This window comes from Eumetopias jubatus, unplaced genomic scaffold (assembly GCF_037043125.1).
Source record: "Eumetopias jubatus isolate StellerSeaLion01/CBP00866 unplaced genomic scaffold, mEumJub1_p1.0 scaffold_6, whole genome shotgun sequence".
NCBI lineage: Eukaryota > Metazoa > Chordata > Mammalia > Carnivora > Otariidae > Eumetopias > Eumetopias jubatus.
In genome coordinates, this window is record NW_028274812.1 from 112,945,512 (window position 1) to 112,960,466 (window position 14,955).

Consider the following 14,955-nt stretch of genomic DNA (forward strand, 5'->3'; position numbering starts at 1 on the left):
CATTTGTATGTCTTCTTTGGAGAAATGTCTGTTCATGTCTTCACCCATTTCTTGACTGGATTATTTGTTTTCTAGGTGTTGAGTTTTTAAGTTCTTTATAGATCTGGGGTACCACCCCTTTATCTGATATGTCATTTGCAAATATCTTCTCCCATTCCATGGGTTGCCTCTTAGCGCTGTTGACTATTTCCTTTGCTGTGCAGAAGCTTTTTATCTTGAGGAAGTCCCAATAGTTCATTTTTCCTTTTGTTTCCCTTGCCTTTGGAGACATGTCTTGAAAGAAGTTGCTGTGGCTGATGTCGAAGAGATTACTGCCTATGTTCTCCTCTAGGATTTTGATGGATTCCTGTCTCACACTGAGGTCTTTAATCCATTTTGAGTTTATCTTTGTGTATGGTGTAAGAAAATGATCCAGTTTCATTTGTGAGGTGATGAGCACTGGGTGTAATATGTAACTGATAAATTATTTAACATCTGAAACTAATGATGTACTATATGTTGGCTAATTGAATCTAAATAGTAAATGAAATAAGATTTGTAGGTTAAAAAATATATATATATTGAGATCTTCCTGGTGCAGAACAATCTGGTAATTGACAAGTATTATCTCCTGGTCTCTTTTATAATGGCTTCTAAAAACTGACATTACTGTTCATGACTTTATGGACAGAGCTTTTCTGAAGCACAGGTGGCAATTGCAAATTTGTCCTCAAAACCACCCAAAACACAACTTGGATGGGATTTCCAATATCTTGCTCTCAAAATCCAATGGCACATGTGGAACCAGCCCTCTAAGATCAGGACCACCAGGGTTTTGACTTGCTTTCTTTACAATTATTAATACCTCAGTAAGACAAGGTGATAAAGGGATTGTAAAGAGGCCAGAGTCTTTGGTGACTCGTATGGGCCAAAATCTAAGGACAGGGGTGCCTGGGTGGCTCAGTTGCTTAAGCAACTGCCTTCGGCTTAGGTCATGATCCTGGAGTCCCAGGATGGAGTTCCACATTGGGCTCCCTACTCAGTGGGGAGTCTGTTTCTCCCTCTAACCCTACCCGCTCTTGTGCACTCTCTCTCAAATAAATAAATAAATAAAATCTTTTAAAAAAAAGTCTTCTAAGGATGGCTCTCCTTCCAAAGTTTCTACAGTCATTTGATGGGAGGTGTGACCGTAATTATCTCAAAATCATGAAAAGTTGGCTTAGTTTTGAGATTTCTGTTCAGTGACAGAAGTTAATTTGGTTGTTAGATTTGACTTTGAAAGCCTTAGCAGAAGTAGAAAATATGGAATCAATATTAATTTGGGGGGGGAGATACAAATGAATGACTCACATAGTTCCTGTCTAAGGATTTTCACTCTGCAGAGCTTGATGATTCTGAGCATGTTTTTGAAAAGAAGCAAACAACGAAAACCCACTCAATCCTGTGCATTTAAATGAAATTCTAGGAGGACTCACATGTTCAAAATACTCTGTATCCTATTCTTTGTAACTTCTGGTCCTGTCAGTGTGGCAGAGATAATATGAACTCCACCTATATATAAAATTTAACAAGCACTTTTGAAATATATGTCTGAGGTTGAATAAGGTAATGGATTCTCCAGGGCCCAGAAACCAAGCTGAAGCTGCAGTTGTCCTGGAGTAAAGGGATGAAGGGAATTGTAAGAAAGGCATCAAAGTTGGAGCCCTGGAACCTTGGAAGATGGATGATGAACCCATGACATCCTCTCTACTTCCCAACATAAAACCAGTGAAAGGGTGAACCAGAAAGGAAAAAATCTGCCCACTGGCACAGGAAGATGCTAGGGAAGCTTATGTGCCTTAACCTGAACTTCAGGTGGAGCAAAAGGTGGTTTCTCTGGAAATTTGAAATCATAAGGCTCTGCTTCCAATGAGTTTGAAGTTCAAATTTGCAAACTCTATTGGTCTGGTAGACTCCAAGCCAAGAAGTTAGATAAAGGAGCAATAAAATAAATCCAAAAGAGTAGAAAGACAGAAATTAAAAAGTATAAAAATGAGCGAAAACCCAAAGCAAAGATACAGTGGAGAGGAGTAACCAAACCTGAAGTTGATTTTTAATCTATTAATAAAATGAACAAATCTCGAAAAATTAATGAAGAAAAGAATAAAGAAGGCAGAAATCCACACAGTATTTGGAATGAAAAGAGGCCTTAACTATAGGTACAGTAGAGAGCTTAAAATAATAATAAAGTATTTTGAAAGACTTTATGGCAGTAAATTTAAAAACAAAATGGACAATTTCCTATAAAAACATAACACTGAAGCTAATGCAAGAAGAATTTATTTTATTATTTTATTTTTTAAGAAGAATTTTTAAAAACATGAATATATCTATGACTAATAGACTCAATAATAACAAAGCTACCGAAGGGAGAGAAAGAAAAAGAGAAAGAGGAAAGAAGGAACGGGGGAAGGGGGGAGGAAGGGGAAGAGAGAGGGAGAGAAAGAAGACAGGAAGGAAGGAAGGATGGAGCAGACTCCCATGTTTTTTTTTAAGTTTACCAAATATTGAAGGAAGAATATAAATTGAATTCAGTCTGCCAATTCTTGTTTTAGGAACTTTGCATTATGATTATTAATACAATATGTGGTATCATGAGCTAGTTGGGTTTATTTTGGGAATTGAAAGATAATGTATCATTAGAAAACATGTTAGTGTATATAGTAAAAGAAAAAAGAGCCATGGGAAAAATAAACACCAAATTTCAGGTAATGGTAATGGGGGATTCATTTAGAGAAGGCTATACAGAGGTTCAGGCCTTCAAAAGCATCTGTAAGGTTTTATTTCTTAAGCTACATAGTAGGTATATTGATGTTCACTTAAGTTAAGTAGTGGGTTCACAAGATATCCTTTATATCTTTTTGTATATCTGAAGTAGTTCATACTAAAAAAAAAATCACTTGAATCAAGGTGATTCGTCACATTCACAGTTGAAAAGAGAAAAATTATATGATCACATCACTAGATGCAGAAAAAGTATTTTTAACATTAAACATTCACCCATAGTTTGAAAAGACTCATCAAACTATGAATATCAGTGAACAGCCTTAACGTGATTAAGGGTATCAACCAAAAACTACAGCAAACATTTTGAAGGTGAAATGTTAGAAGGAGTAAGATAAGAATCAGTGTCTGAAGCATTATACTTGGAAGTCCTAGCTAGGACAGAGACAATTAAAAAAAAAAAAAAAAGGTATGAGGATTTGAAAAGAAGGAAACATCTGTCATTACTTGCAAACAATTTGATTGCTTATATAGAAAATCTAAAAATATTTATGATAAACAGAACCAAAACAATGTTCAGAAAATTATTTGGTACATAATCCATACATAAAAATTAATTGCCTTCCTATAAATCAAAAGCTAACAATTAGAAAATGTAATTTTACAAAAATTTCATTAATAATAGCAATAAAAACTTTTAACATTCTAGGAAAAAATCTAATTAAACATATATTTATAGAGAACATGATAAATCTTTATTGAAAGGAATCAGTGGAAAGCCATACTATGTTCATGGATGAGATGATTCAACATCATTAATTTGATATGTCTTACCAAATGACCCTTTTTTTAAAAAGATTTTATTTATTTATTTGACAAGGAGAGAGCACAAGCAGGGGGAGGGACAGGCAGAGGAAAAGGGAGAAGTAGACTCACCGCTGAGCAGGAAGTCCAATGCGGGGCTCCATCCCAGGATCCCCGGATCATCACCTGAGCCATAGGCAGACAGTTAAACAACTGAGCCACCTAGGTGCCCCCCAGATTACCCTTTTAATCAAATTTACTTCCAGTTGAAAATTGAGGAGGACCTTTGGTGGAATTTTACAAGCTGTGTCTCAAACTTATACAAGAGAACAAATGACCAAGAATAGCCATATCTATTTTGGAAAAGAATAAAGTGAAAAGGGCTTATTCTATCTAAGTGTCAAAATTTCATAAGATATAATAATTAAAATAGCATAGTATTGCTGCACATATAGTCAAGTACATAAATGTTTTTAACTAAGAGCCCAGAAAAAGACACATTTATATGTAGAAACATGTTATATAACAGAATTATAATATCAAATCTTACATGGTTAGCCATATAAAAAAATAAAATTAGATACATATCTCATACTTTATACAAAACAAAAGCCTAAATGTGAAAAGCAAAGCTTTAAAACTTTTATAAGAACATATAGGAAAATATTCCTATGGTTTTAGGTAGAATAGATTTTAAGAAGACACAAAAACACAACTCATAATGGAAGAAGTTGATAATAAAATTATATTGAAATTTAAAATCTTCACTTAACAGAAGGAACACCACAAAAAGCAGGACGCCTGGGTGGCTCAGTTGGTTAAGCGTCTGCCTTAGGCTCAAGTCATGATCCTGGGGTCCTGAGATCCAGCCCAGCATCCAGCTTCTTGCTCAGCGGGGAGTCTGCTTCACCCTCTGCCTGCCGCTCCCCCTGCTTATGCTCTCTCTCTCTCTGACAAATAAGTAAATAAAATCTTTAAAAAAGTGAAAAACATGGCATAGGTTGGGAGAAAACATGTACCTTGCATAAAACTAACAAAGGATTCATGTATAAAGAAGCCTGCTGATCAATAAGGAAGAGAAAAACAACTCAATTGAAACATGAGCAAGAATATGAAAAAGTAATTTACAGAAAAGGAAACCCAAGCAGCCAATATCCATGCGCAAAGATGATCAACCTCCTTAATAATCAGAAAATGCAGATAAGAACTAAATGAGGTACCATTTTACACCGTCTGGGCTGGCAAAATTAAAGCATCTGTCAATACTGCATACGTAGTGAAGTAAATGTGGGGAAACGGGAACTTAATATATATTGCTGATACAGAATGTAAGTTTATACGACTACTCTGAAGAGCAGTTTAACAATATATACTAAAGGGAAGATGCACATACTCCACAACCACACAGTTTTATTTCTAAGTGCACCCTATAGCGAAACTCACATATGTGCCCAAAGAATTATAGTGTTCACAGCAACACTGTTTGTAATAGCAAAGGTAAAAATCCTAAATGTCCATCAACAGGAGACATGGATAAATTGTGATATATTCCTTTACCGAAATAGTATATATCTGTGCAAATTAATGAACTAGAGCTATGTGAAGCAGTATAAAGAATCTCAAAAACATAATGCGAGGAAGAAAAAAAGCACGTTACCATTCCATGCAGCATGGTAACATTTACATAGAGTTTAAAGCATGCAAAATGATACCATCTATTATTTATAGTTACATCCATACAGATGGAGTAAACATATGAAAACATGCCGGGAAATGCTCCCCATTAAATGCAGTACAGTGATCACCCCAGGAAAGACAAAAAGGGAATAGGAATTAGGGGCTCCAGTTACACAAGCACTGTTTTATTTGCTAAAATGAATTCTAGAATGATTTTGACAAAACGTTAAGATTTAACAAAGGCTGGTGGTAGGTACACAGGGGTGGCTTTTATATCATTCTCTGGATGTTTTTTGTATCCTTGAAATTGTTTGTAATTTTCAAAGATGTATGTTCTCTGTCCCAAAGTTCCCTTTAATGAGGAGTTGACATTTATTCTCTCGCCTTGCCATTTGTAGATGATTATACGCCTACAAAAAGAAATCCAGGAACTGAAGGATGAACTGGCCCTTGTCACTGGAGAGCAGAGGACAGAGGTGCTCACAGACGCAGAGCTGCTTCAGTAAGCCTGCAGACTTGTTTCTGTGTCTTTAACAGTGGAAGTTTGTGTTAACTTCTTTGTTGGCCCTAACGTTACAAATTCACCTCAAAGCATGAAGGTCTCCTGGGACAGTCTGAAATTGCATTTAGGCGCCAGTTAAGAGTGGCGGCTTTCCACGAAAAGCTGGATAAGGCTGGCAGGGTTTTTGCCGCCTCAGCTTTGAGGGAGTAGAGAACAGAGCCTATAAAGGGTGGGAATATCCTTCTCATGCCAGCTGAAGAGAAGGGCTTGTATAATAGCCATGCAATTTTAAAACATACACACCAAACACTCATAAGCTGTGGATCTCAGATCTGAAAGGAATTCAAGAAACGTCCTTTGTATTAAAAAGCATCTTGCTACAAGCACCAATTTATCCCATGCCAATGTAGCTCTCTCCTTTAATAAATAGATGGCCCATATATTATTGTTCAAACACTGGAAATGGGAATGAAAGCAGGGATTCAGGGCTTTTCTACCAGCAGCGGCATCTTTCAGGGCCTTCTATTTCTGCAGCCATGTGGCATATCGGGGGCATGGTGTGGCTCTCGTTCTCTCTCTGATCACGAGCCATAGTGATGGGCTTTCTTGTTGTTTCTGTGCAGCTCACAAAGTATTTGTGGAGTGATAATAATGGGCTGGGCTTAGAAGGCAGTGATATTCTCAATTTCCAAATGAGAAATAGAGCTACACGAGATTTTTCTAAGGGTTTAGTATCATTTCACCTAGTCCTCTCCCAACAGAGAAAATGGTAAATAATAGAGATGATGAAAGTATTTTCTTTAAACTATTTCATGGCTGTGCCCAGAGGTAGGTCCAAAGCTTGAGGAGGCTTAGGCAAGGTTTCTGCTATAATCAAAGCTTTCACTCATCTAGGATACCATTTTGTAATTCTAGAACACTGTGTTTAATAATAGGAGAGGCTCCTAAGGCTTTCCTTGCAAATTCACTTTGTGGCATATATGCAATTAAAGTGAAATATATTGCCAAAAGAATTTTGAAGAATTCCCTGTCACTCCTTGAAATAACTTGGGATAGTTTAGATACAGAGAAATTTCTCCAAGTTGAGTATTCCTTCCCTTTGATGCTCCCTTCCCCTCAAAGAAAGGAATTACCAATTATCGTCTTCTGTTATACCAGTTATGACATCTATAATCTGAGATGTCTCTTCAGAATTTTGATCTTCAAGTCAGGGTTCAGCCAGGAAAACAAAACCATCCTAGGCCTCCCAACAAAAGGAGTTTAACATAGTAAATCAGTTGTAAGGAGATGGTATTGTAGGAAATACACAGCACCCCAGAGATCAGGAACAGCAGGGGGCCCTACACTCCTGGGATTGGAGAGAGGATGGTAGAAGCTTATGTTAACTAATGTCTCAGACTAGAGCTGACCAGAGGAGCTAGCCCATGATGAGTGCTGGGGCCACCGAAGAGCCTCAGGTCTTACCAGAGGCGTCATCCTGGCCGGGAGCCCAGGCTTCTCTCTCACACCACTTCGGGTCTTCCACCCGCGGCCCCACTGGCTGAACTGGCCCAGAAACCAGGTGTTAGGATGAGTCGGGGGATGTAGTTTCCGGTGACGCAGCGTCAAAGAGGGGAAAAACAGAAATGGGATCCCAGAGCGTAAAGGGAGACGGCCAACATACCAGAGAAGTACCAGAGTTTTCTCCAATTCCAGTAGAGACATAAACCTCTCAAGGGACTAGAGGCTTCAAGGAATTCCTAGCAGCTTGAAGGGTGGGGTTGACCGAGAGCCACCAGGTGCGGCACCGGAAAAGCCACATCTCTGCGTGCTGGCACCCTGGAGCGGGAGAGGGCTGGAGACTGCCCGTGAGAGTTTGGTAGAGCCCTGATAGTGGGAGCAGTTTGTCCTGCGAATCCCTGTGCACTCCTTCTTCCCTCCTCTATCCAGCGTTCACGTCAGAGTTTAGGATGGAGAAGTAGGGAAGGGCCCCAGGTAGCTGATGACATCCAGGATAAATTAGGGACCAGACAAGCTCTGAAGCCAGCAGCTGTCCTCAGCTCTGCCTGTCCCGTTCCCACTGAAAACAGCAAGGAGCACAAGCACCCACCGCTGCTCAGCCCCTCCTCCAGGACTGGCTGCCCAAGCCGAGCTCACGGAGAGTCTAGAAAAGATGAGCTCACAGTCGGGAACAACTAGAAACGGGACTTGGAGAAGGACCAGAACAAGAGCCTTTACAGCTAGGAGAGGGCTTCAGAACTAAACATGACAGGAAGAGTGATTAAGATCTTTGGAGATGTAAAAGATGGCAATACATCCATGAAACAACAGGATCTTTATTTTTGTAAGACAGACTCAAGAGGAAATCTGAAAAATGAAGAAATGTAATTGTTGCCATTAAGAACTTAATGGATGGCTCAGGGGCAGAATGAAAAAACAGAGGGGCAAATTAGTCAGCTAGGAAGAGCAAGGCTAAGGAATTCTTCCAGAACATAAGATGAAAGGGTAAAGAGAAAGTTTAAAAGAAAAGAATCATAAAGAATAGCTCTAGCTTTACCAATATCTAACACAGAGAAGTTTATAAAGGAGAAAGAGAGATAACACAGAGGAGCCAGTGGTTAAAGAAATAATATCTAAGAATTTCTTACAACTAAAAAAAAAAAAAAAAAAAAAGACTTCAGAACGAAACGGTTACCATGTGCTAAGCTGTATAATAATGTAGAAAAGTTTTAGGACCTCAAAATATAGAAAAGAATCCCAAAAGTTATCAGAGAAGAAAAATATCACTAACAATCAAAAATCTGATTTAGAGCAGACTTCTCATCAACCTCTGAAAACAGGAAACTCTGGACCTCTGCTGCTGAAAAACAAAACAGAACAAAACAAAACAGGACTTTGAATGGAGATTTCTGTATCTAGCCAAATTAGCATTCAAATGCGAACATGAAACAAGGCATTTTTTCAGACATACCAGCTTTGAGACAGAAAGCTAACCACCCTAGTCCCTCTCCAGAAGAGATTACAACAGACTACATTTCACATAAAGAAAAATGCTACAACGTATAAAAAACAATAATGAGCAGATGTTATTTCTTTACGATACTTAATATTCCATTATATTTTACATTATATCTTTTACTAACTTGCCACTTCCCACATACACAGATGTTTCTATTTAAAAGTTATTGACAACAATCAAGTTTGCCATTCACAGAAGTTTGGGGGGTAGACTGGAGAGAAATAAGAATGTGACAACTGATTTAAAATACTGACAGACTCTTAGATGCAGTTGGTTTCCTTTGATCCACAGATAACAAATACACACACGTCAATTGGAACGGATTCTCTATAGACAGTATGTAGTGTTGTCATTAGTTTTTCTGGGCACTCGGTTCATTCATTCATTCATTCAACATTTATTATTCATCTAGTGTTCACAAAACTCTGCCCTAGGCCTTGAGAGATTAACACAAGATGAACAAAACCTAGATTCAGCTCTCAAGGGGTTCACAATTTAGTGGCACTGACAGACACAAGCACAAGTAATCACAGTGCAAAATGTAAGTGTTATGAGAAGATATAAATAAAACATGAGATTGCAGAGATAGTAATGATTAATTCTGAGCTCAGGATCCTCATGTAAAATTAGTTGGTGTGCTGGTAAGTAAACTTCCACAGTTCCCAGTGAAATGCCTTCCTTGCTGTCAAGAGAAGTATACTATATAGCATTACATCTTATTAATGACTTCTGATCAGCAGCGAGAGAGAACAAATGTGGCAAAATATTACACCCACTCTGCCAAAACAAAGCATAGGGGTTCACGACCATCCAGTATCTTGGGTGCTTGTTCATACTGACGGTGAGGATTATTCAGATAATGTGGGTTTTTGTTACAGTTTTCATTCTATTGTTGTTATAGTTCTGTTTTGCCATAATTCGCTAGATTGAATATTGGCACAACTTAAAATTTCATCAGATTTAAGAGTCCTGTATCATCTTAAAGTAAAAAAGAGAAATTAAAATTTTCTGGCATGTGGCACTGCTATTTAATATCATTATTCTGTGCTTCTTTGTCTTCTGGGGCCCCTGGACATTTATTCAGGAGTATGAATCAGATCCAGTCTCTCATTGTGCCTAGACTCCCTGGATGGTGAGGGTGGGAGGGGGGTAGTGCTGTTGGAGAGAGGAAGAGTCCCATGGCTTGACAGGACAGAAAGGCAGACATGTAGTGGCTTTGGTCTACTTTCTCTGTCCTGCTGATTTCTGGCTTTAGGCTGACTGGCATGGCATAAGGACATTCCTATCAGGGATCCTGTGCAGGATGTCAGAAAGCAGATATTTAATAGATAACGTATTCTATATTCTATGTTATGTGCACTGGACACTTTGGAGATGTCTGTTGATACTAGCCCTATCAAATTTTTTGAACTATTTCCTAACATTTCAGTTCTTAATATAAATATTTGTTGCATTGACTTGGATGCTTCAACTGAAGAGGATTGCAGATGTCAGCCTCCAGTTATTGTGATATTTTTAGTTTACAATTTTTTTTTTTTTTGCCTGTGTAAATTTGAAAAGAGACAGCTGGATGAAGGCTGTATAGCCAAGTTAATGTTTATACGGAGCTTCTTGGGTGAAGATTTGATTCTGATTGATTCTCTAAACACATACCTCTTTCTTTCTCTGGTTAAAAAAAAAAAAAAAAAGCCTGTAGATCTCTGGCAAATTTGGAAGTATATAGATTTTGGATACTAGCCCTTTATCTGATATGTCGTTGGCAAATATTTTCTCCCATTCTGTCGGTTGTCTTTTGGTTTTGTGGACTGTTTCTTTTGCTGTGCAAAAGCTTTTTATCTTCATGAAATCCCAAGAGTTCATTTTTGCCCTTGCTTCCCTTGCCTTTGGAGATGTTTCTAGAAAGAAGTTGCTGCGGCTGAGGTCGAACAGGTTGCTGCCTGTGTTCTCCTTTAGGATTTGGATGGACTCCTGCCTCATGTTTAGGTCTTTCAACGATTTGGAGTCTATTTTTGTGTGTGGTGTAAGGAAATGGTCCAGTTTCATTCTTCTGCGTGTGGCTGTCCAATTTTCCCAACACCATTTGTTGAAGAGACTGTCTTTCCTCCATTGGACATTCTTTCCTGCTTTGTCAAAGATGAGTTGACTATGGAGTTGAGGGTCCCTTTCTGGGCTCTTGATTCTGTTCCATTGATCTATGTGTCTGTTTTTGTGCCAGTACCATACTGTCTTGATGATGACAGCTTTGTAATAGAGCTGGAAGTCCAGAATTGTGATGCCGCCAGCATTGCTTTTCCTTTTCAATATTCCTCTGGCTATTCGGGGTCTCTTCTGGTTCCATACAAATTTTAGGATTATTTGTTCCATTTCTTTGAAAAAAGTGTATGGTATTTTGATGGGGATTGCATTGAATGTGTAGATTGCTCTAGGTAGCATTGACATCTTCACAGTGTTTGTTCTTCCAATCCTTGAGCATGGAACGTTTTTCCATTTCTTTGTGTCTTCTTCAATTTCTTTCATGAGTATTGTATAGTTTTCTCAGTACAGATCCTTTGCCTCTTTGGAAATTTATTCCTAGGTATCTTATGGTTTTGGGTGCAACTGTAAATGGGATCGACTCCTTAATTTCTCTCTCTTCTGTCTTGTTGTTGGTGTATAGGAATGCCACTGATTTCTGTGCATTGATTTTATATCATGCTACTTTACTGAATTCCTGTATGAGTTCTAGCAGTTTTGGGGTGGAGTCTTTTGGGTTTTCCACATACAGTATCATATCATCTGCAAAGAGTGAGAGTTTGACTTCCTCTTTGCCGATTTGGATGCCTTTGATTCCTTTTTGTTGTCTGATTGCTGTGGCTAGGACTTCTAAGACTATGTTGAATAGCAGTGGTGAGAGTGGACATCCCTGCCGTGTTCCTGACCTTAGGGGAAAAGCTCTCAGCTTTTCCCCATTGAGAATGATATTGGCTGTCGGTTTTTCAGAGATGGCTTTTCGGATATTGAGGTATGTACCCTCTAACCCTATACTCTGAAGAGTTTTGATCAAGAAAGGATGCTGTACTTTGTCAAATGCTTTTTCTGCATCTGTTGAGAGGATCATATGATTCTTGTTCTTTCTTTTGTTAATGTATTGTATCACGTTGATTGTTTTGCGGATGTTGAACCAGCCTTGCAGCCCAGGGATAAATCCACTTGGTCGTGGTGAATAATCCTTTTAATGTACTGTTGGAACCTGTTGGCTAGTACTTTGGTGAGAATTTTTGCATCCATGTTCATCAAGGATATTGGTCTGTAGTTCTCCTTTTTGATGCGGTGTTTGTCTGGTTTTGGGATCAAGGTAATGGTGGCCTCACAAAATGAGTTTGGAAGTTTTCCTTCCATTTCTATTTTTTGGAACAGTTTCAGGAGAATAGGTATTCATTCTTCTTGAAATGTCTGATAGAATTCCCCTGGGAAGCCATCTGGCCCTGGGCTTTTGTTTCTTGGGAGATTTTTGATGACTGCTTCAATTTCCTTAGTGGTTATAGGTCTGTTCAGGTTTTCTATTTCTTCCTGGTTCAGTTTTGGTAGTTGATACATCTCTAGGAATGCACCTATTTCTTCCAGGTTATCTAATTTGCTGGCATAGAGTTGCTCATAATATGTTCTTATAATTGTTTGTATTTCTTTGGTGGTGGTTGTGATCTCTCCTCTTTCATTCATGATTTTGTTTATTTAAATTATTTCTCTTTTTTTTCTGAGAAGTCTGGCCAGGGGTTTATCAATCTTGTTAATTCTTTCAAAGAACCAGCTCCAAGTTTCGTTGATCTGTCCTACTGTTCTTTTGGTTTCTATTTCATTGATTTCTGCTCTGATCTTTATTGTTTCTCTTCTCCTGCTGGGTTTAGGCTTTATTTCCTGTTCTTTCTCCAGCTCCTTTAGGTGTAGGGTTAGGTTGTGTATTGAGACCTTTCTTGTTTCTTGAGAAAGGCTTGTATTGCTATCTACTTTCCTCTCAGGACTGCCTTTGCTGTGTTCCAAAGATTTTGAACAGTTGTGTTTTCATTTTCATTGGTTTCCATGAATTTGTTTAATTCTTCTTTAATTTCCTGGTTGACCCATTCATTCCTTAGTAGGATGCTCTTTAGCCTCCATGTATTTGAGTTCTTTCCAACTTTCCTCTTGTGATTGATTTCTAGTTTCAAAGCATTGTGGTCTGAAAATATGCAGGGAATAATCCCAATCTTTTGGTACCGTTTGAGACCTGATTTGTGACCTAGGATGTGATCAATTCTGGAGAATTTTTGACTTAGGATGTGATCTATTGTGGAGAATATTCCATGGGCACTAGAGAAGAATGTGTATTCTGTTGCTTTGGGATGGAATGTTCTGAATATGTCTGTGAAGTCCATTTGGTCCAGTGTATCATTTAAAGTCTTTATTTCCTTGTTGATCTTTTGCTTAGATGATCTGTCCATTTCATTTAGGGGGATGTTAAAGTCCCCCACTAGTGTTGTATTTTTGTCAATGTGTTTCTTCGCTTTTGTTATTAATTGCCTTATATAATTGGCTGCTCCCATGTTCAGGGCATAGATATTTACAATTGTTACATCTTCTTGTTGGATAGACCCTTTAAGTAGGATATAGTGTCCTTCCTCATCTCTTATTACAGTCTTTGTTTTAAAATCTAATTTGTCTGTTATAAGGATTGCCACCCCAGGTTTCTTTTGGTGTCCATTAGCATGGTAAATGGTTTTCCACCCCCTCACTTTCAATCTGGGGTATCTTTGGGTCTAAAATGAGTCTCTTGCAGACAGCATATCGATGGGTCTTGTTTTTTAATCCACTCTGATAGCCTGTGTATTTGATTGGGGCATTTAGCCCATATACATTCAGGGTAACTATTGAAAGGTATGAATTTAGTGCCCTTGTATTGCCTGTAAGGTGACTGTTACTGTATATTGTCTCTGTTCCTTTCTGATCTGTGCTGCTTTTTGTCTCTCTCTTTGCTTAGAGGACCCCTTTCCATATTTCTTGGAGGGCTGGTTTCGTGTTTGCAAATTCCTTTAGTTTTTGTTTGTCCTGGAAGCTTTTTATCTCTCCTTCAATTTTCAATGAGAGCCTAGCTGGATATAGTATTCTTGGCTGCATATTTTTCTCGTTTAGTGCTCTGAAGATATCATGCCAGTCCTTTCTGGCCTGCCAGGTCTCTGTGGATAGGTCTGTTGCCAATCTAATATTTCTACCATTGTAGGTTACATATCCCTTCTCCCGAGTTGCTTTCAGGATTTTCTCTTTGTCTCTGAGACCTGTAAGTTTTACTATTAGATGTCGGGGTGTTGACCTATTTTTATTGATTTTTGAGAGGGGTTCTCTGTGCCTCCTGGATTTTGATGCCTGTTCCCTTCCCCACATTAGGGAAGTTCTCTGCTATTATTTGCTCCAATATACCTTCTGGCCTTCTCTCTCTTTCTTCTTCTTCTGGCATCCCAATTATTCTAATGTTGTTTCGTCTTATCGTATCACTTATCTCTCGAATTCTGCCCTCGTGATCCTGTAGTTGTTTCTCTCTGTTTTTCTCAGCCTCTTTATTTTCCATCATTTGGTCTTCCATATCGCTGATTCTCTCTTCTGCCTCATTTATCCTAGCAGTTAGTGCCCCCATTTTGGATTGCACCTCATTAATAGCCTCTTTGATTTTGACTTGGTTAGATTTTAGTTCTTTTATTTCTCCGGAAAGCGTTTCTCTAATAACTTCCACGCTTTTTTCAAGCCCAGCCAGTATCTTTAAAGTCATGATTCTGAACTCTAGGTCTGACATCGTACTGATGTCCGTATTGAGTAGTTCCCTGGCAGACGGTACTATCTCTTGTTCTTTTTGCTGAGGTGATTTTTGTCGTCTTGTCATTTTGTCTGGAGGAGAATAGATGAATGAGAGAACAAAATGCTAACAGGTTAACAATGTCCCCAGCAAATATACTCTATACAAATCAGAAAAGACCTGAAACCAGGGGAAAAGAAAGGGAAAGAAAGAGAAAAGAAAGAAAGAAAAAAAAAAGAAAAAGATTAAAAACAAAAACAGAACAATACAAAAAAACCCGAATGTGATCAAATATGATCAGGCTAGTGCATAGATCAGTGCCACACACTAGATTTTGGGCGTATTTTGGTCTGTTAGAAAAAAGTGCCTCCTAAAATTTTAAAGGAAGAAAGACTTATATATGTACAAAATAAGGGTTGATACAATGAAGGGATG

The 14,955-nt window shown here is 38.3% G+C and overlaps 1 protein-coding gene across 2 annotated transcripts in view; it reads left to right on the top strand.

Moving 5' to 3' along the window:
• KIF6 (kinesin family member 6) overlaps positions 1-14,955 on the top strand; it is a 440,420-nt gene that overhangs the window by 177,693 nt on the left and 247,772 nt on the right. For both annotated transcript variants that reach the window (XM_028120400.2, XM_088024363.1), the window contains exon 10: positions 5,622-5,725. In XM_028120400.2, the coding sequence (XP_027976201.2) occupies positions 5,622-5,725 (104 nt within the window). The remainder of the gene's footprint in view (positions 1-5,621; positions 5,726-14,955) is intronic.